The sequence below is a fragment of the Sturnira hondurensis genome, unplaced genomic scaffold, assembly GCF_014824575.4.
Source record: "Sturnira hondurensis isolate 20B ecotype Veracruz unplaced genomic scaffold, ASM1482457v3 Scaffold0004271, whole genome shotgun sequence".
NCBI classification, from domain to species: domain Eukaryota; kingdom Metazoa; phylum Chordata; class Mammalia; order Chiroptera; family Phyllostomidae; genus Sturnira; species Sturnira hondurensis.
This window is the reverse complement of record NW_028076902.1, coordinates 7918982-7940572: the sequence shown is the minus strand read 5'-3', so window position 1 is coordinate 7940572 and position 21591 is coordinate 7918982. Positions and strand designations below refer to the sequence as shown.

The window sequence follows — 21591 nt, the reverse complement described above, 5'->3', positions numbered from 1 at the left end:
TCATGGCTGCTGCTCTGTGCCTAGCTCTTTGGCATCTAGCCCCATAGCTTGGACATCCTGGGTGTAGGCAATAAGGAACTAGATCTCCATCTTTCTTTAAGTGGCTGCCCTTCTTTAGGAAGAGATATCATCCATCCATTGCTTTCCTTGCTCAAAATACATTTGTCTACAGTGTTCCAGTCAGTAAGTGCTGGGAACACAATGAGGGTCTGACACTGCCCTTGGTAGTCTAGTAAAGAATAGATGCCCTTTGACCGGATGCATCAAATCAGTGAGAATGCCCTTACCCTGTCCTAGTGGCAAATCAGGTATCTTCTGGCTTGAGGCGGGTGTTAGCTCTCCTTCTACCCTTTCATACAAAGTAACCCCAACCCATATTTCTCCATTTCAGATTCCAATGGTCTGTGGGGTAAGTCAGGCAAAGCCTAAGGGAGATTGTCTCCACCAAGTGGGCCTGGGCTTTGGACCAGACAAGCAGTTTGGGGAGCACTGCAAGATATGGACCTATTTTATTGGTATTACCTTATGACTTTTATGTTTTAAAAATGGCTCTAGAATTGTTTTCTGTAATGTTTACTGTAATTCATAAACACAGCACTTGTATCATGGAGGTCACTGGTGCTCGGAGGCTGAAAGCAAAATCACTTTTTGTATCACTATATCTAAATTTCTGAGGGTTCCAAACATCTAGCTTACTGTTTGTATATTTTATATATAAACCACATGAAAAAATCAGGCAGTGTTTGAAGCACACCATACTTGGAAGAGCCATGAAGGTATGACGGATTGCTTGAATAGTAAATTGTCTTAAGAACTGTCTAAAGACTGTTCTGCCTTTTAAGCTCTTATGCCTAATATTTTTAAAGTTGTATGTATTCTTCACTTTCAGGTGCCTCCTTTATTCTCCTAAATTCAGTTTCCATCTCTGGCAGCATTTTGTTTCTCTTTTAAATACTGTTTCTTAACCAGTTTTTGGTTAGTGAACAGAAATATTATACTTGTTAGAACTGGGCATAAAAAGTAAATAGATTTGGCTCACTCATAAACAGTGCACAAACTTTTTTGCATGTTTTTCTGCTTAGAGGTCTTTAGTCATTTATGCCTAAATCTGCAACTGAATTTCTGATAATTAAAATTAGAGCCTAAAGCCTTGAATTAAGTGTTGCTGGATGAGTCTGTGTCTGAAAGCAGAGAAAGGCACTCCTGCCCTCTGAGAGTAGAAGAGCCTGGGGTTCAACTCCTGAGTAGATCTTGCCTTGTGATCTTCCGCAATCACATGATCTTCTCTCCGATGAAATAGTAAATTCCGTGTAAGCAAAAATTCATAGTGCCTGGCACATTTAGTCCTCAATAAACTTTTAGTGAATTAAACTAAAGGCAGGTGTCACTTGAGTATTCCTGATACTGTCTGATAAGGTGAGCCTTCAATGGTGGAAGTGTGGTCAGACTCCTAAGAAATATGCCAAGATGATAGTCAAAGTCCTATATGGATTTCAACTTTTTAAAACAGTTGACCCTCATCTCATGTGACTATCTATACCTATAATAAAATTACCTCAAAGCTTAGTTTCTTTGCTTTTGACCCACACCCCCTATAAACTTTTTTCTGTCAGAGAAAGGAAGCAAACTGGCAGCCACAGAGGGGCACAGGCCCATTGACTACAAGGGTGAAGGCTGCCCACCTAGGTACCTGAGGCGAGTGGGTACTGGTGTCCTCATGGTTGGACTGGGATCACATTACTTCAGGGCTGAAATGGGGTTGGTCCCTGATGGATGCATGACCTGAGGGACACACATGTGTGAGCCTACTGGACAAATGCAGATGGCTTTGTAGACGGATCCCACCAAGCTGGAGGCCCCTGGCAGTGGGTAGATGGGCAGCAGGGATTGCACCCTATGTTTTTGGTGGTTATTACTATTGTTTAATGAGCAACTTGAAGAATTTTACAAAGAAATCAGAGAAGAGATTATTACCTTTTTCCTCTAAAGAGAACAAACTATGTCTAAAAGGAAGCCTAATGTTTGGGGTATGCAAGAGTGAAGTCTGGGTTCATCACTTCAGTGAAGCACCCCAACTGAACAGTGGAAACAATAACACATTAGTATGTTTTATCACACCCCATCCATACATACATACATCCTATTCATCCATCTGATGCAGTTTTTATTTTGTACCTATCAGATGCCAGGCACTCACCTTTTTGGTTGGATTACAGATGTGGTCCAACCACTGTTCTCATATGTTGAATATTACATTCAAGTGGAAAACTGAGCCAGAGAACATAAATTACTCAGTAGGTAAAATGATGCCTGGGCACCTCACAGGAGAGTAGCACCAGTCTGACTCAACCCCAGGAGCACATGGGCTTACAACCCCCTCTGCCTCCGAGGAGGCTGAATATATCCTAGTGTCTCCTTCCCTCCTGTCAGAGCACTCTCCCCCAGAAGGAAGTCTTAAGGCCATTTCCTAGAATTAATTCACTGGTTCCAATCAGCCTGAATAGCACTCAAGTTATTCTTCTTTCAAGAACCAGTAGAACTCTGTGCAGCAATCTGGACCATACACATTTGTAGGGTACTTCTTCATCAACTTTATTTCTTTGATGAATATTTGCTAGTTATGCCATGTATTCAGAAGCCTCTTTAGTTAAATTGCATTTTCTTGGAAAAGTGTCCATTATTCCAGGCTCTCATCAAAACTTGGATTGCATAGACATCTGAAAGTGAAAATGTTAACAAATTAACTCTAGTTTCGGCTCAATACACACATTCCTTCCACCCCACGTCTTCCCTATCTGTATGATGGCAATTCCTAAAAGACAGAAACCTAGGGTGTACCTGTATTTCTCATTCCTTTACCCCTTCCTTCCATCTATCAGTAATGTATTAATTCTAGCTCCAAAGTGGATCTGGAATCTCACCACTTCTCCCCATCTCCAATACCCTCCAGTTGAGCTTTCTTCTTCTATTCTTTTTCCCCTCTTCTATTTTTCACTTCCCCAATCAATTCTCAACACAATAGTTAGAACGATTCTCTTAAAATATACATCAGATTATATTATCCTTCTGCTCAATGCCTTTGCTCAAAACCCATCTATACTTTCCTTCAACCTTAGTATAAAATTCAAACTCCTCCACGAGGTCAAAGAAGTCTTTCCTCATTGAGAGTCAACCACGTTCCCAACTTGACTTCAAGTAAGACCCCCTTAAACCACTGTGATCCAAGAACTTTCAGTTCCTCAAAGATGTCAAGTTCTTCCTACCCAATCTGGTTGCTTTAAACTGTTCACAAGTCCAGGTTTTTCCTATTCTTGAAACACCACCTTAAATGTCACTTCCTTAGACCTTTGATGACCATCCTATCTTAAATTGAACTTCACACCATTCAGCTCTGCCAAAGCACCTGCTTAGTATCCCCCAAAGTACTTAGTAAACTTGCAATTATTTTGTTTACTTGTCTTTTTTCTGTATTCCATTAGGGAATTTATCTTTAATGGAGGTGGGAGCATGTGTGTTGACCACCGTATTTTCCTATTTAGCAGACTGCTTGATGCAGAGCCAAGACTCCATGATAAACATTTACTGAATTAGTGAATGAATGAATGACCCAGGCCCAAAAGGATAACAGCTAAGATGGGAGATACTGTGAAAAAGGAGAAAGCTCAGTGGAAGAGCTGTAATATGGGCAAAGTATCTTTCAGTGTTTGCTTCACCCACTCCTATTCACATCAACTGAACAAAGCAAACCTTCGTACCTACCTCAGGGATGCAGTAATAAAACTGGTCTTTGGCTTTCCTCAGGAAGGCTGGATTGCATTAAGCCTGGAAGAAATTGGTCCATCTCATTATATTCACATTAGGCAATTAAAATTAGGAATATACATATATGTATATGCATATACCATAGAGTTATTTCATAGATTATGTTACCAATGTTAGCTGAGGAGGGTCAAGGGTCAATCTAAGACATTGAGATAAGAAATTAATATTTTACTTGATTCTATTTTATGTATCATCCATCAATACCACTAGCCCACACTTGTGCAGAAGTATTTCTTTTTTTAAGTATACTTTATTGATTATGCTATTACAGTTGTCCCACTCCTTTTTATCCCTTTATACCCCTCTGCCAGGTACCCCCATTCCCTCCAGCACTCCCCCCCACTTAGTTTATGCCATAGGTTATACATATAAGTTCTCTGGCTTCTCCTTTTCCTACACTATTCTTAACCACCCCCTGCCCATTTTGTAACTACCAATTATGCTTATTACCTGTACCTTTTCCTTCATTCTCCCCCTTCCTCCTCCCAGCTGATAACCCTCCACGTATCTCCATTTCTGTGATTCACCATTTCCTTCATCAGATTGAGGAATTTTTGTTTCATTATTTTCTTTCATTTTTTTCAAGTAAGTTTTCAAAAACTTCTTTCCCTCTTCTCCTTCTGGCACCCCTATGATTTGGATGCTGGAACATTTAAAATTGTCTCAGAGGTTCCTCAGCCTCTTCTCATTTTTTTAAATTTGTTTCTTCATTCTGTTCTGGTAGAATGTTTACTTCTTCCTTTTATTCCAAATCATTGATTTGAGTCTCAGTTTTCTTCCCTTGACTGTTGGTTCCCTGTATATTTTTCTTTATTTCTCCCATATAGCCTTCATTTCTTCCTTTATTTTCAGGCCATACTCAACCATTTCTGTGAGCATCCTGATTACCAGTGTTTTGAACTGTGCATCTGATAGGTTGGCTATCTCTATCTCACTTAGTTCTTTTTCTAGAGTTTTGATCTGTTATTTTATTTGGGCCATATTTCTTTGCCTCATCACACCTTTTATGTTGTACAGGGCAACGGGGCAGAGCCATAGGTGTTCTCCAGGATGGGACAACCCACTTCGCTGTGTTGTGGTGTTACACATGAGGGAGGGGTCAGAGAGGAAACAATGCCACTTGCTTGGCCCTCACCCTACTTTCAAGAGACCGGCCATTTTTCCTGCCACCTAACCCTCACAGGCTTTTACAGCCAGACATTCTGAGGCATTATTTTCCCCACGATGGAACCCTGGGTTGTGCGGTGTGTCTTGCTCTCCAGTTGATCTTCCCAGTTTATCCATATAAGAATGTGGGTCTTCCCAGTCGCCAGTTGTCACCTTGCCCACCTAGTCCACCAGCTGCTGCCTTGCCATGTGTCTTCTCTGCCCTGGCTGCCTGTCTCCACTCCTCCTACCAATCTGGATGAATGTTTCTTCTTTAACTTCTTAGTTGTCAGACTTTCATGTAGTTTGATTTTCTGGCAGTTCTGGTTGTTTTCTGTTTTTAAATTTGTTGTTGTCTTTCTTTTGGTTGTGCAAAAAAGCAAAGAACATCTACCTGCATCTCGCTGGAATTTGTGCAGAGATATTTCATGACCACATCTCAAAGCACTGAATTCCAGTCCCTCTATAGCATTATGCCAGCATCTAGTCTGAGAAATGTCCTTTTTGTCTCGCTAGAAAAAAATGTATAAAGCCAACACTAATGTGCAAACATGACAGAAGGACAGACACCAGATCCTGACCAGGTCCAGATATTGGATCTCTACCAAGCTACTTAAACACTCTAAATCTCAGAGGCACTTCAAGCGCTTAGCCCAGAGCCTGGTGCCCAATGCACACTCAGTATAAGCTAAAGAGGATCACCATCCTCTCTCATCTGCAAGCCACAGGGTAGTTTCCTTAGGTGTCTAGGAGAAAGGAGAACAAATGCAGAACTCTGAGATATGTATATTTAGAAGCAATTTTTTTCTTATTCTAAATTCCCATAGGGGGCTATTACCAAGGGAGATGAATGTAAGTGGTAAGTAATATCCTACAATGTAATCTGTACGAATCAATGAAACAGTTGTCCAAAATGTGGGCTTCAGTCAAAATAAGTAAATTCTCTAGTTTCAGAAGAATAGGGGGTATAATCTTCTCTAATGCTTATTACAATGCTGCTTTATACTAGTTGTTAGCAAATTGTGAACCTTTGGACCCTTAAGGCACCCCAAATCCTTGGTTCCATAAGGTGAACGTTTATTTTGGAAAAAGGTGACTACACTAAGACATTATTTGCCTTTTTAGTTCTTACTTTCCTACAAATACACCGTTGAATTTTCCAGAGGCTACATAACTTGTGGTATCTGTTGATATCACAACAGACTGACTTCAGAAGCAGACATGAGAACGCAGCTATCTCCTATTAAGCCAGATATTAAAGAGATTTGCAGAAACATAAAATACTGCTACTCTTTTCATATTCCCTGTTTTGAAAAGTCTGGTTATTTTTCATAAAAATCTATTACTTACATTAATATATACAGATTTGTTTGCTATTTTTAAATAATGTTTTAAATCTCAGTCTCAATTTTTTATATGGAACATTTTCACAGTTTAACCCATAAATCAAAAGCTCTTTGGGGATTCTCAATAAATTTTAAAAGTTTAAGCCTCTCTTGGGTCCTCTCTTCCAAGGTGACCAAGAAAAGAAGGGACAACTGTCATGCCACAAAGAGCCACAGATATACACAGTTCATTCACTGCACTAGCTGTACCCAGTGTGTGCCCAAGGACAAGGCCATTAAGAGGCTCGTCACTGGAAACACAGTAGAGGCTAAAGCTATTAAGGACATTTCTAAAGTGAGTGTCTTTGATGCCTATGTGCTTCCGAAGCTGTATGTGAAACTACATTACTGTGTGAATGTGCTGTTCACAGCAAGATAGACAGGAATCATTCTCATGAAGCCTAGAATGACCGAACACCCCCGCCCCAATTTAGACCAGTGGGCGACCTCCACCATAGCCCATGTAAAGAGTTACATCCTGACTTCCGCCAAGATGGAGGCATAGGTGGAAACACTGTGCCTTCTCCCACAACCAAGTTTGAGTACAACAAAGGTTTGGAGAAACAAAGACACAACCAAAGGACAGAAAATTGAATTATACGGAAGTCCGACTACATCTAACCGTTCAACAGGGATGGTAAGAGGGGCGGAGCCAGCAGCGAGCAGGGTCGGGCAGTACAGGGCCCCCAACCCAGGCGCACAGGCAGCCAGAACCAGTTGGAGTGCGGGACAGACTGACCGCAGTCGCACATTCGTGCACAGTGAGACAGACCACGCAGGCCCCAGGGGGCGAGGGCTGACGGCGGTGGCACACTCGAGTGCAGTGGGACAAAACGCATGGGCCCGGTGACGGCAGCAGCTGTGGCACCGGTGAGGGACGAGGCGGCAGGCGGCAGACAGAACGCTATAGTCCCTCTTTGACCCCACCCCCACATACAGCGTCACAACCCAGCGACTTAGTTGCCCTGTGCTAGTGAACACTTTAGGGCTCCGATCCTGCTACGGAACAGGCAAGAACAGCCCAAAAGATGGTGCAAGAAGAACTCAAAGTCCCAGAGCCAATAACTCTAAGAGACCGAGAAATTGCCAGCCTCTGAGAAGCACAATTCAAGACACTATCAGGATGCTCACAGAACTGGTAGATTATAGTCACAAATTAGAGGAACATAGTCACAAATTAGAGGAACATATGAAGGCTAAACTAATCGAAATGAAGGGAGATGCACAGGAAACCAATAGTGATGGAAAGGAAACTGGGACTCAAATCAATGGAATGGACCAGAAGGAAGAACAAAACATCCCACCAGAAAGGAATGAAGAAATGAGAATTCAAAAAAATGAGGAGAGGCTTAGGAACCTCCAGGACATCTTTAAACGCTCCAACATCCAGATTATAGGGGTACCAGAAGGGGGAAAGAAACAGCCACGCGTGGAAAACGTATTTGAACAAATAATAAAGGAGAACTTCCCCAGTCTGGCAAAGGAAATAGACTTCCAGGAAATCCAGGAAGCTCAGAGAGTCCCAAAGAACTTGGACCCAAGAAGGAACACACCAAGGCACATCATAATTACATTAGCCAAGACCAAAATGAAGGAGAGAATCCTAGAAGCATCAAGGGATAAGGGGACAGTCACCTACAAAGGAGTACCCACCAGACTGTCAGCGGATCTCTCAAAAGAGACCTTACAGGCAAGAAGGGGCTGGAAAGAAGTATTCCAAGTCATGAAATCCAAAGACCTACAGCCAAGATTGCTTTATCCAGCAAAACTTTCATTTAGAATGGAAGGACAGATAAAGTGCTTCTCAGATAAGGTCAAGTTCAAGGAGTTCATCATCAACAAGCCCTTATTATATGAAATGCTAAAGGGACTTATCTAAGAAAAAGAAGATAAAAATATGAACAGTGAAAGGACAGAAAACTCACAGTTATTAACAACCACACCTAAAACAGAAGCAAACCAAGAGGACAGCTAGATCAGGAGTGGAACCATAGAAATGAAGAACACACAGAGGGTTAGCAACAGGGGAGTGGGAGGAGGAGAAGGGGGGAGAAGGTACAGAAAATAGCATAGAGAGTAGATAGAAAATAGATAGGGGAAGGGCAAGAATAGTAGGCGAAATATAGAATCTAAAAAACTTGAGACACGTGGTTATAAACTAAGGGGGGAGAATGGTGGGGGAGGGAGTGTGTGGGTGGAAGGGAATGAAGGGGGGAATAGAACAACTGTAATGGTATAATCAATAAAATATATTTTTAAAAAAAGAGTTACATCCTTAAAGACGGTAGAGAAGTTCTCTGAAAAAAATGAAAATTATACTTAAATCTTTTTAGGTAAAAGTTTAAGAGGTCCCAGTTCCAAGAAGTCTGAGAACCATTCACGATCTGGAGCATTCAGTAAAGAGGTTTTAAAAGTATATTGCCTTTAATTCTTAATAAGGGTACATGGATGGAGATGTGCATGTGCAAGAATTTTGAAAATCTATAGTCAGCACTGTCATTATTATTAATTGTGTTAAATGGAATAACAGAGGAGTGGTAACCCAGATTTCAAAAATGTTGCTGTTTGAAATACATGGTACAATAAGAATAATATCCATCCTAAAATCATTTGACTTAGATTTCTGTGACAGAAGCTGATTCCCAACTGGGAGATACAGCTTTAGCCACTGCAAGTTTATGTAGGGATCCCTTTTGATTGTTCAAACTGGAAGAAAATACTAGAATTCCTCCCAGGGCAGAAGTAGAGGAGTGTGTGCAGGACTCTGCTCTCCACTACCCCACTCCTTACACTCCAGAGAATGGGATGGAACTCCCAGTGGATTGAAGCAGCAGCCTCAGAATGCGGGGTGGGATAAACCCACTTGTTGCTTTATATATGTGTGAGTGTTCTTGATAGAATATATTGTACCAAGAATGCATGTCAGTATATGACAGAAAATCAACTGTTTACTCACAAATCTAAATCCTTCACTCAAAATCCACTGATTTTAATATTCTTAAATACTGCTTAAAAGTAAAAACAATTTGGATCACAAATACTGAAATTTGGGTGGTCCTGTTTCTGCTTTTGAAAATTTACCCTTCTCGGTTGACATCCAGAGCCAGACCACACTCAGGCAGCGCCACAGGAGCGGCTGGTTTACAAAGAAGTAGCCGTTTGGCTCCTTACGTGAAGTTCTACCAACATCACCCCCCTCCTCTAGATAAAGCACAGCTCATATTCAACTAAGATACTTCTGGGACGAAAACTTTAAAAATTACCTAATTATCTGCAGGTCACAGAATGACTTCAAATCATCGGCCTGTTTCCTCAGAAATTCCTAAAATTGAATAATGGGTGTGTTTAGCCAGTAAGCAGTTATTCTACCCTGGAACAGGTTCTTGAAAGCCACCGAGAATGTTGTAAACAAAAAGAACTTACCAGAACATCTTTCTCAAGGTGCTTCAGAGCCTGAAAATCCTTCTCAAGATTGGTCAGCTCTTGAAGAACAAAATTGTGAAACTGCTCTAGTTTATTCAGTCTGTAAATGTAAAAGCAACAGATTTCACTGGGGCTGCTTGGCTGTGACAAAATGCACTCTTGACTAAACCTCTTATTGCAAGGATACTTCACATCTGACTCTAGATGGTTCTTGTTCTTAAAAATTCACATTTCTCTTCTCTTCCCTCCCCTTACAGCCAGCCCACCCTCACCCCCTGAAACTTAACTGCAAACTGTTATTCACCCTTTCAACAGAAGCCTGGAGAAAGCTGATATTTCAATCCATACTTTGTAGAGAGGAAAGGAGAAATAATGCCAGGGGAAAGGGGGCAAACACCACACCTGGGCTAGAAGCCACTGTCTACCAGCCATGGCTCCCCATGTCTTTACAATTGGATTATGAATTTTCAATAGTATCTTAAAATCATATAATGGAAGACCATAAAGAAGCTTAAGGAAGGCCTTCAGTTCAACCCTTATCTTATGAGTGAAGAATCACACAGCTGCAAGGGTGAAGCCATGTATCAAACCCCACGTCTGCCCAAGCTTCAACTCCTCACAAGCCAGCCCAGTGGTCATGAGACAAATGTTTCTGAGCGATCACACTTTCATGAGCTCGTTTTGAACTTTTATGCATGCACTCACCTGCAGTGATGTATCTGGTTTAAAAATTTTATTAGGCAACTTGGTGCTTGCTTTGCATATTTTGAGTAAAGGGGACTCCTCCTGTACCTAAGCTAAACCATAACAACAATAAAAAGGGTCACATTTGGGTTAACCACAACCTCACAAATTGAGTGCAGGCTTTGTGCTAAAAACATGTGGACAGCATTTCATATTCATTGCAATCATTATGGCTACAGAACAGTGATAAGGTTCCACACTACACACCCTCTATGCATTACCTCAGGGTCAGTACCAATAAAGAACAATAAGCTAAAATAGAAACACTCACATCCATACTATTGCTACACATATTGCACATCAGGTACAACTTTCCATTACAAATTAGCTCACATTGAGAAAATGAGACTTCGGAGATCTTCCAACTTAGGTAAATGATCGTATGTTAGGGTAAGATAGTTCTCTCATATATACTATTAAATAACTCTAGGGATATACAAAAATAGGACAGAAGGGGGGCATTGAACTGGTTCTAAAATTCATCTGGAAGATGACAGTTTGGGGACAGCCTGTATGTGCAGTGTCACAAAGAGAAGCCTCCACTCAGCTGAACACCCACCCATAGCCTAACTCCATCTCTGTCCCAGACACCTCTGTTATCCACACACCTCCTCCCCCCTCCTCGTCTATCATTGTGGCCAAATCATTGCCTCCTAGTAGTTCAGCTGTCTATAATGCTATCGATGAAACCAAACCATGAATCTGATCTCCATATAGTCCATCTGGTCCCGTGGTAGTAAATGGGCATGAAATAGCTGTCTTACAAATACAAACCACAATTCACAAAGGCTTTAAAGTCAGTGACCATAGCTAAGACAAATCTACCTTCCCAAAACACTCAGGAACACTTTCACACATGAAAGACAACAGGATTAATAAATAATATGAACCTGTTACTTTAAACTCATCACAGGCCAGCTTTTCATTGTTAGCAGATCATTACCTCGTATTTTCTTTTCAGTTCTTGAGTGAAGTTTTCAAAGGTTGTGACAACAGCAGAACTATTCAAGTTCTCTGGCACAACTGCCAGGGATGGAGGAGAAATGCCTTCTGAACAATAAAAATAAAACACGAAGTAAAATGAACAAAGTGCTTGACATAGATGTGCTCAGTCCATTAGCTGAACTGAGCATGGAGACTGGGGCAGAAGTGCAAATCCGATCCACCAAGCTGCACAGCTGCCGGGTGGTGACCGCAGCGGGGCTGGCTCTGACTGAGGCCAGCAAGGCCACTCAAGCCAAGAGTCCTTGCAGGAGGCACTTCATGTCACTTCCCATCAAACCTCACTCTCCAGCAAGTGCCCATTTAATTCAAACTTTCCCAGTACTTTAAATCAGTGTAAGTGGTATCACATCTAAGAAGCAGGCTATGGTGTTGTATGAGTTTTAAGGAGGACATGGTACGTAGGGCATTTCTATAAGGCAGGGGTGTCAAACTCATTTTCACTGGGAGCCACATCAACCTCGAGGTTACCTTCAAAGGGCTGAATGTAATTTCAACTCCTTACCAGTTAAGGAGTAGTTACATTTATACAGTCCTAACATTGTTTCGGCCCTTGAAGGCAACCTCGAGGCTGATGTGGCCCCCGGTGAAAACCAGTTTGACACCCTGCAGTAAGGGAAACACTGTCATAACAACTTAGGGGTGCCAGAAGTTTCATTGGGGCACATGAGGGGTCTGACACCATTCTAAGGGACTTGCATGTGTTGACTCATTTAATCCTCTTAAAAACCTCGTGAAGTGACACTGGTACTGTCCACATTTAATAGAGAGATCAAATAACTGGTGCAAGCTCACACCAGTTGCTTCAGGATTGGAACCCAGGCTGCCTGGCTCCTAACTACCACAGCCTAGCACCTCTGGGCTTCCCAATTCGCCTTCTTGGAGCCTTTTGTTTCCAAATGTAGTGGCATCACTCTTCCAGAAGGCTAGTCCCACCTATGAAGCCATCTCAGGTCATTCTCCTCCATTGCTTTAGAGTAAACATATACAATGCAAAAATTTAGTTACGTATTTTTCGGACTATAAGATGCACTCCCACCCCCGACCCCAAATGTGGGAGGAATAATGTTTGTTAATGCTGCTGTTGAGTTCCGTTTACTTTAAAATTGGTGAAATATTATATTATTAAATATTTTACCACATTTTTTGCTTCCAAATTTTTTCCTATTTTCCTCCTCTAAAACCTAGGTGTGTCTTATGGTGCAAAAAATATGGTAATAACTCTTAACTAAAGCAGAGATTTGTAAGTTTAGGAACCTTTGGCCTGAAAATTGCCACAAAGAAGCATTAAGTGGCAGAAACCAAAAGGCTAGAAGGGGATGTGCTCACTCTTATCTGTAATTTCTGCAACAATTCACTTGTCTCTGAAAGGACAGAATGCTTAGCTTTTAGAATTTTACAGCTGCTATGAACTTAAAACTGTAACTCTTGTAATTCATATTGCTACATTCAGTCACACTTTGTCACACACTTGCATGACTGGCTGGCTGGGTGTATAGCGTTACCTGACAAGTCTATTTCTTCTGTCACTGAGGAAAGGGATCCTGGAGCATCATCTTCTTTCAATTTTGATTGTTTCCACTTAGCAAAACTGCCATCTGATGCGTCTAAAGGTAAGCACAGCATATTAATAACCACACACACATTTATTTTGTCCCAAGTTTATCTTGTCCTCTTTCTGCCAGTTAATATCTAATGTTAATGAGCAGCAAGTGAAAGTTGTTTCCTGTTACTAACTACTTGTTATTCGGCACATTCAAGAAGTAGCAAAGCACTAAGTCTACTGATGTGTAAAAAGATCACAGGGGAATAGGCCTCCCTTTGATGAGTTCTGTGCCATTTAGGGACACCACTCTGCTTATCAAGGTACAGACTCACTCAAACAAAAAGAAGTAATGATTGGCATTAAACACCCCCCCTTTTTTCCCTAACTCTGGAAAAAAATTTTCCCCGGGCTTCAGGCTTAATGGCAAAGTAGAAAGGTTTCCAGGCAAATGGGTTTTGGAAGCTCATCTGATCACCCTGTGGAGTGCGCCACCTGCTGGTAACACTGGAGCTTCAGAGTCGTCATAAGGGCTACCTTACAATTAAGGTCATTTTGGGTCCTAACTAGTTCAAGTGACTTTGAAGAGATCAGTTTATGAGATTTAAAGATAGATTCTCTTTTCGACTTGGCATTTACTAAATATTTTTTTATTCTGATATTCACTTTTACCCCATCCAGGCCCTCCTGATTTTATCAATGTCACCACCATTGTCAACAGTTCACTAGCATTCACCTGACTCTTGCTTTTCTTTACCATCTACTTCTCTTCTGTCACCAAGGCCTAAGATTCTGCCTATAGAATGAATCCATATCTGTTTCTGCATTTTCACGCTATGGCTCTGTCCACACCTGAATTCCTACACCATAACCCTGGAGGATCTCATCAATCCCATACCCCCAGGTGGCATCTGTCAAATACCTCTCTTGCCTGAGCTCTCCTAGGTAGCAAAGTTATGTTTCCAATTTCCTACTCAATATCTTCACCTCAAACCTGCTCTTTTCTATTCCACTTCATCCTAACCACTTTCTTCCCCACCATACACATAGCCCTACACACACGCTTATCTAGTAAGCCATCTGCTTCCCCCCACCCTTCTCCCATATCCAGCTAATCACTATTAGTTTTCCCTCTGAAAGTTTTGAAATCTAATTTCATTAATATGCTTAATAAACATTTTTAGTATTCCTTGTGCAAGGAATTGTGCACTATGGAGGGCAGACAGTAGAGAAGCAAAGAAGCAAGTTTCTCTTTCTCCACTCTGCTCTTCTACCCTAGTCTCGAGCTTTCTCAGACACCCAGACACTTCCTAACCTAAAGGCCTTTGCACTTGCTGTTCATCCAACTTGAGTCCTTTCCCCACGTTTCTGCATTAAGGTTTTTCTCTGGCCATCCAACTTAAATTTCAATACCACCCTCCCAGTGTTTTAGCTTCTATAATTAATTTTTTTCTTAGCCTTTATCAAAATATAACACTTAATACCATCTCCCAACCTTTAATCCCTTTTCTTGATGTTTTCTTAGCCTTTATCACAATATCATATACTACATGTTTTCTTTTTCTTGTGTATTATTTCTCCTCCACTAGAAGATAAACTCCAATGAGGTCAGGCATTGCGTCCATTTTGTTCTCTAGAACAATAGTTCTCAAACCTCTGGGCTGCAGACTGGTATCGTTCCAGGCCTGTTAGGAACCAGGCCACACATCAGGAGGTGAGGTTGAATGTAATGTGCTTGACTCATCCCGAAACCATACCCCATCCCCCACCTGTGGAAAAACTCTTCCACAAAAATGGTGCCTGGTGCCAAAATTGTTGGGGACTGCTGCCCTAGAATATCTAACATGTAAAATGGCTCACACATAGTAGACATTCAATAGACATTTATAGGCCAAACAAATTAATAAATGCTGCAGAATATCCTAGCTTCTACAACGTAAGATATGACATCTTAACTTCCAGTCAGGATGGGGGTATAGGTAAATATGGTACTTGCCTACTCCCAGAACCACATCAAAATTACAACTACAGAAAAACCATCATTCAGAACTGCCTGAAATCTGGCTGAATGGAAGTCCTACAACTAGGGAATTAAGTCATATGGAGACTGATAAGAGGGAAGAGACGTGGAACAAGCTGGTCCTACACCCACGTACGGTGGACCAAAATTGGAAGGGATATCTCGGGGGCAAAAGTCCCCCCTGAGAAGCAAGAGAACCCAACCCAGGGGTCCAGTGTCAGGATGGGAAGCCCTCAAAACCTCTAGCTGTAAAATCCAGTGGGAATTGTGGTTGGGGGAGACAAAGGGCTTTTGGAGTCCCAGGAAGTTCCTCTTAAAGGGCCCATGCACAGACTTACTCAGACTCACTCCCTCTTAGCTCAAGTTGGGGAAGGAGCTTGAAAGGCACCAGGGACATATGCAGAAGAACCGAATTATCCCACATCAGGACAAGAATTGGGGGGCGTCTTTTTCTGAGGCAGAAGTGCTGGCAGAAGCCACTGTTCCTTTGCTGAACCCTCCCCTCATAGATCTGGCAGACAGGCACCATATCTGAGACCCGATCAACCTGACTCACTGTTTCCCCATCCTGGTGATTTCCTGAGGCTCTGCCCCACCCAACCTTCAGGTCCACCCAAGCTGTTTCCAGTGGCTTTTCAACATGAATGGCCTGTCACAACTCATTCTTCAGATGTTCCTGAAACCTCTTAAACAAGCAGCATCTGTCCACACCTTTCACTAAGTGGCCCCAGGTCCAGCACTGGTGGCAGCTGGCCTTGGTTAACAGCCTTCCCTCAACTGGGTACCTCTGAGCCCAGCATAAGTAGCAGCCACCTGCAGATTTCTCTGTAGCTTATGCTAGGTGTTCCTAGGTAGAAGGCAGGCAGTAGCTGACCTTGGCCTGCATCTCCCAGGAGGCCCCATAGTCAGCTGATAGCTTCAGACCACATCAGAGCACCACTATTCAACCACTTCCACAAGCAATACACTAAAAAGGCAAACTCCATGGGCACCCTATTGAAATAAGTCCTGCTCTGTGGAGTGGGCCCCCTACATAGCTGATCATCCACAATGATCAGTGGTCCACAGTTAGTCCTCTCAGCTAATTGGTCTGGTGGTAAATTCCTCTTGTTCATGTGCCAACAGCAATCAAGGTTCAACTACAAGAGGAGGGTGTACACAGCCCACACAAAGCACATCTCAAGTACCCAGCTTAAATGATAGTGGAGGCTGTGCCACTGGACCCTACAGAACACCTACTACATTAGGCCACTCTCCCATTAGGGAGACATAGCAGCTCTACCTAATACATAGAAACAAACATTGGAGACCTCCAAAATGAGGAGACAAAGGTAACATATCCCAAGAGAAAGAACAAAACTCTAAAAAAAAAACTAAACAAAATGGAGACAAGCAATATACTAGATGCAGAGTTCAAAATACTGGTTATAAGGATACTCAATGAACTTAGTAAAAACTTCAACAGCATTAAAAATAAACAGTCATAAATGAAGGATACACTAACTAAAACAAAGAAAATTCACAAGAAATCAGCAGTAGAGTAGATGAAGCTGAGAATCATATTAGCAATTTGGAAAATAAGGAAGTGAAAAACAGCCAATCAGAACAGCAAAAAGAAAAAAAGGTCCCCCAAAATGAGCATACTGTAAGGAGCCTCTGGGACAACTTCAAGTGTACCAACATTCACATCATAAAGTTGCCAGAAGAAGAGAGCAAGAAATTGAAAACCTATTTGAAAAAATAAAGACAAAAAATTTCCCTAACCTGGTGAAGGAAATAGACATAAAAGTCCAGGAAGCACAGAGAATCCCAAACAAGATGAACCCAAAAAAGGCCAACACCAAGACTCACAACCAAAATGCCAAAATTTAAAGACAAACAGAGAATCTTAAATGCAGCAAGAGAAAAGCAATTAGTTACCTATAAGGGAGCTCCTATAAGACTATCAGATGAGCCCTGGCTGGTATAGCTCAGTGGATTGAGCACAGGCCTGCGAACCAAGGGATCTCGGTTCGATTCCCAGTCAGGGCACATGCCTGGGTCGCAGGCCAAGTTCCCAGAAGGGGACACACGAGAGGCAACCATACATTGGTATTTCTCTCCTTCTCTCCTTCCCTTCCCCTCTAAAGATAAATTTTTTAAAAAGACTGTCAGATAATTTCTGGCCAGCAGAGTTGGCAAGAAATACTCAAAGTAATGAAAAGCAGGGACCTAAAATTAAGATTATTTTACCCAGAAAAGCTATTATTTAGAATCTAAGGACAGACAAAGAATTTCCCAGACAAGAAAAAGCTAAAGGAGTTCACCATCACCAAACCAACCAGTATTATAGGAAATGTTAAAGGGTCTTCTTTAAGAAGAGAAAGAAAGAGATTAAAAATTGGAACAATAAAATGGCAACAAATACATAATCTATCAACAATTGAATCTAAAAAACAAACAAGCAGAACAGAAAGACCAATATGTTCAGAGAACATATTGATGGTTGCCAGATGGGAGAGGGATGAGGGGATGGATGAAAAAGGTAAAAGGATTAGGAGTACACATTTGTTACAGAATAGTCATGCCATTGGCTCAGTTTTGTTTCCATGGTAACTATATGCCTCTTTTAATCAGGACATGTTGACATTCTCGTAAAGGGGTCAAAACTACATATATAGCCCTGGCTAGAGAGACTTAGTTAGTAACATACCACAAGCAAAAAGTTCACAGGTTTCATTCCCAGTCAAGGCATATGGCTGATTTATGGGTTTGACCCCTAGGAAGGGTGTGTATGTGAGGCAACCAGTTGATGTTTCTCTCTCACAATCATGTTTCTTTCTCTCCTTCACTTTCTCCCTCCCTTCCCCAGAGTCTAAAAAAAAACAAAACAAAAACAAAACCCAAAACCCCCAAACCACGTACAACAAACATCTCCAAATGAACACAAACAGTAAACACATCATTTCTGAAATTAAAGCCATCTCAAACATATGATAACTGACCAAGATGGCAGAGGAGTGAGTGGGAGCTACACTAACCACCTCTCAGGACCAGACTGGAATTACAACTGAATTCAAGAACAACTGCCCTGAACAGCAAACTGAACACTCACTGGAGAAAGAAGCCTTATAACGAAGGACAGACAGAAGAAACCAACCCCACCACCGGTAGGGAGTGCAGAGGTGTGACAGGGCTAGTAGGGCTCCTGCAGGCAGCAGCCGAAGTTCCAGGAGGGCATTTTAGTCACAGGAGGGGCTCCCCCTGAGAATTGTCAGGTCAAGACCTCAAGCTGGGCCCCTACCCTAAGCACCAGAACTGGGAAAGAAACCCAAGTAACATACGGCTGTGAAAAGCATTGCAGTTTCTGTCCAACAGGGAGAGACAGCTAGAGAAACAGAGGGCCTCTAGAGGACCACCACGCAATCTTCTCTTTGCAGCCCCACACTTTGGGATCTGGGAGAAGGAAGGCAGAGTGAACTCAGGATGCATGAGGAGAGTCTGGGACTGGTGGCTGTGGTGAGAAAGCAGAGGGATGAGCTGCCAGGAACCCTGTGTTGAGTCATTTCCCATACTGCAGAAGCCATCTCTCTCCAGCAGAGAATTACCCTCCAAATGACATCAGCCTGAGAGGAAGCAATAGCCCCACCCACGGGAATCTGTGTCACCCCAACCTGCAGAGCTCACACCAGGCTGCTAGGTATAGTTGGAGAATGTATCAGTGATTAAGCAACTTGATTTATTAAGTGACTAAATTTATTTCTTCTTTTTATCTGATTGCTGTGGCTAGGACTTCCAAAAGACATATTTTTCATTTTCACTAATAATTTTATTGATGTGGCTATTTTGAGTATGTTGGCTATATCCTACATAGTATAACATTGATTTTCTCAATTAATGTTTCAATCTGATCATATAATTCACCCAACTGTGGAGCATTGTCCAGCAAGAAATCTCCAGCATGAAACTTTGCAAACCACTTTCAACATGTTTGACCAGTTACAGCACCTTCTCCAGAAACTGCACAGATCTTCTTGTGCACTTGAGTTGCATTTTTACCCCTCTTGAAATAATAAAGCATAATATGCCAAAAATGTTGCATATTTTCTCCCATCTTCAATATTAAAATGGCTACACAAAAATTCACCAATTTTGATAAGGTTTTTTAAATGTATGCTGATATGCCAGCTGTCACAATCAATCTAACAAAATAGTTTCAAATGAAGTTAAAGACAACTAAGCACTACGATAGCAATCTTACAGAAAAAAACAAATGAACTTTTTGTTTAACCTAATACTGCCATTTGCAACAGCATGGATGGATCTTGAGACTATTATGGTAAGTGAAAGCAGTTAGTCAGAAAAAGCTAAGAACCATATGATTTCACTCATATGTGGGATATAAAACTGAAACTCGTGGACATAGACGGCAGCATGCTGGTTACTGGTGGAAAGGGTGGTGGAGTGGGGGGAGCGGGCCTAGTATATGGTGACAGAAAATGGTTTGACTGTAGGTGGTGGGCACACAATGCAATGTACAGATCTTGTATCATGAAAACATAGAGTTGAAACCTATATGACATATTAACCAATGTCACCAATTTAAAGTGTAATTAAATTTTCAAAAAAGAAAAGTGGAAAAGCTTTTAACATAAATAATAACGAATATATATTACAATGTGTGGGATTCACCTAGAGTAGTACTTAGAAATGTATAGCATTAAATGTATATAATATAGAAAATAGTATATGAGAATATCTTTCACATTTGATAGAGAATAATTTCTCAAGAATAAAAATGTACTAACTATAGAGAAAAGATAAATAATGTAGAATTCATTAAAGTTAAAAACTTTCATTTTTTTGGAGAAGAAGTCAGAAAGACATACATAGGCAGCATCATACAGAGTGAGAAGTGCAAACTTCAAAGTGGAAGAAGATATTTATAAAACACATAACCAGGTCCAGAACATACAAAGAATTCCTAGGAATTCATATAAAGACAATCCTCTTGGGAAATTGGCAAGACATGTTTCGACACTACACAAAAAAGGGAATTCAAATAGCTAATAAACATATAAGATGAGGCTTAAATTTTATCAAGGATATTCTAATTAAAACTTTAATGTATACATAAACATGCACATACACACACACATCAAAAATTTTAAACACCAAGTGACGGCAAGAAAGTGAAGCAGCAGAACTCTCATACACAGCTGGCAAGAAAGTACACAATCACTTTAGAAAAAGTTTTTCACCTTTAAAGCTGTTAAAAGGTTATTCTATACTCTGGCCCAGCAATTCTATGTCTAAAAAACACCTAGAGAACATTTTTCTCTGCCTGCATGATGAAATAAATGTACATGATTCTTCATCATGACACTATTTCTAACAAGTAAAACTGTAAACAACTCAAATACTGCACAGTACTAGAATGAATAAATACATGATGGTGTATTCATGTAACAGAATGCTGTATTGTGATGAAAGAGAATATATTTCAACTACATGCATCAGCATAAATGGATCTTACAAATGATTATGAGCAAAAGAAGCAGGCCACATCAGATATACACAGTATGATGCCATTTGTTTAAATTTCAAATCAAATAAAAACTACATACTATTAGGGACGCACACAAAGAAAGTAAAATTATGAAGAAAAGCAAGAGAAGCATTTCCATAAGTCAGAACTGCTGTCACCTGTGGGAGGGACAAAGGAAAGGAACAGGGCAGGGCCCTGTGCTGGGAACCCTAAGTCAGTGACAGTTTTCCAGTTCTCACTCTGAGGTGTTGGGAACCGCTCTGCCTGGTTTCAGGAACTGTAACTGCCCCCCATGGCTAAGGATGAGTGAGTGACCTCCGGAATGCGAGCGACAAGGAGACAAAGCTTGTCTCTGCTTCCTCCCCTGCCCCCAATGTATGGTCAGTTAGTCTATGATGGGTAAGACCCCTCAAAGGGGGGCAACCTAAGCCAGACACGACCACTTGGGAAGCCATTATGGAAGGACTCAGGGCGCTGCAACAAAGAGGGAGTGAGGGACCCTCACCCCCCAGCTATTCTGACATAGCGTCCTCTGCGAGAAGCACTTCCTGGCTCTAATCCACTTAAGCCTGAAAACCTGTGGGGGGAGGCAGCGCAGCCTCTTGCCAGCTAGAGTGGGACCTGGGGTGATTGGGCATAAGAAAGAATTCCTAAAAGTCCTGTGAAGCCTGCTTTGCTAAGAGTGTTTTCATTCATATGATAAGGGTATGAGCAGGAAATGAGTATGTCTCCCAAGGTTTCTGCAGCCCCCTTTCCTGACAGACACTGACTCAGACCAAGCCCTCAGATTTCTTTGAAATGTTATCTACTATTTGATCCTTACTGCCTATATTCCTGTGTATTACAACCCAACAAAAGCCCCTTGAGGAAGGGGCTCCTGGCCTTTCTCCTCTGAGAGATTGCCCACCTCTCCTCCCCAAGCAGATCATATCTTGGTAGCACTACTTTCATCCGTGGAGGATGGGGGGACTTGCTGGCA

At 41.6% G+C, this 21591-nt stretch overlaps 1 protein-coding gene across 1 annotated transcript in view; it reads right to left on the bottom strand.

Moving 5' to 3' along the window:
• Positions 1-2615: 2615 nt before the first annotated feature.
• The window catches only part of SYCP2L (synaptonemal complex protein 2 like), a 75564-nt gene continuing 56588 nt past the window's right edge, over positions 2616-21591 (bottom strand). Inside the window, exons 25-31 of the mRNA XM_037045435.1 lie at positions 13028-13129; positions 11464-11570; positions 10482-10573; positions 9777-9876; positions 9617-9675; positions 3760-3822; positions 2616-2717 (exon numbers count right to left, since the gene is read on the bottom strand). Coding sequence (XP_036901330.1) covers positions 3798-3822; positions 9617-9675; positions 9777-9876; positions 10482-10573; positions 11464-11570; positions 13028-13129 — 485 coding nt within the window. The 3' untranslated portion in view covers positions 2616-2717; positions 3760-3797. The remainder of the gene's footprint in view (positions 2718-3759; positions 3823-9616; positions 9676-9776; positions 9877-10481; positions 10574-11463; positions 11571-13027; positions 13130-21591) is intronic.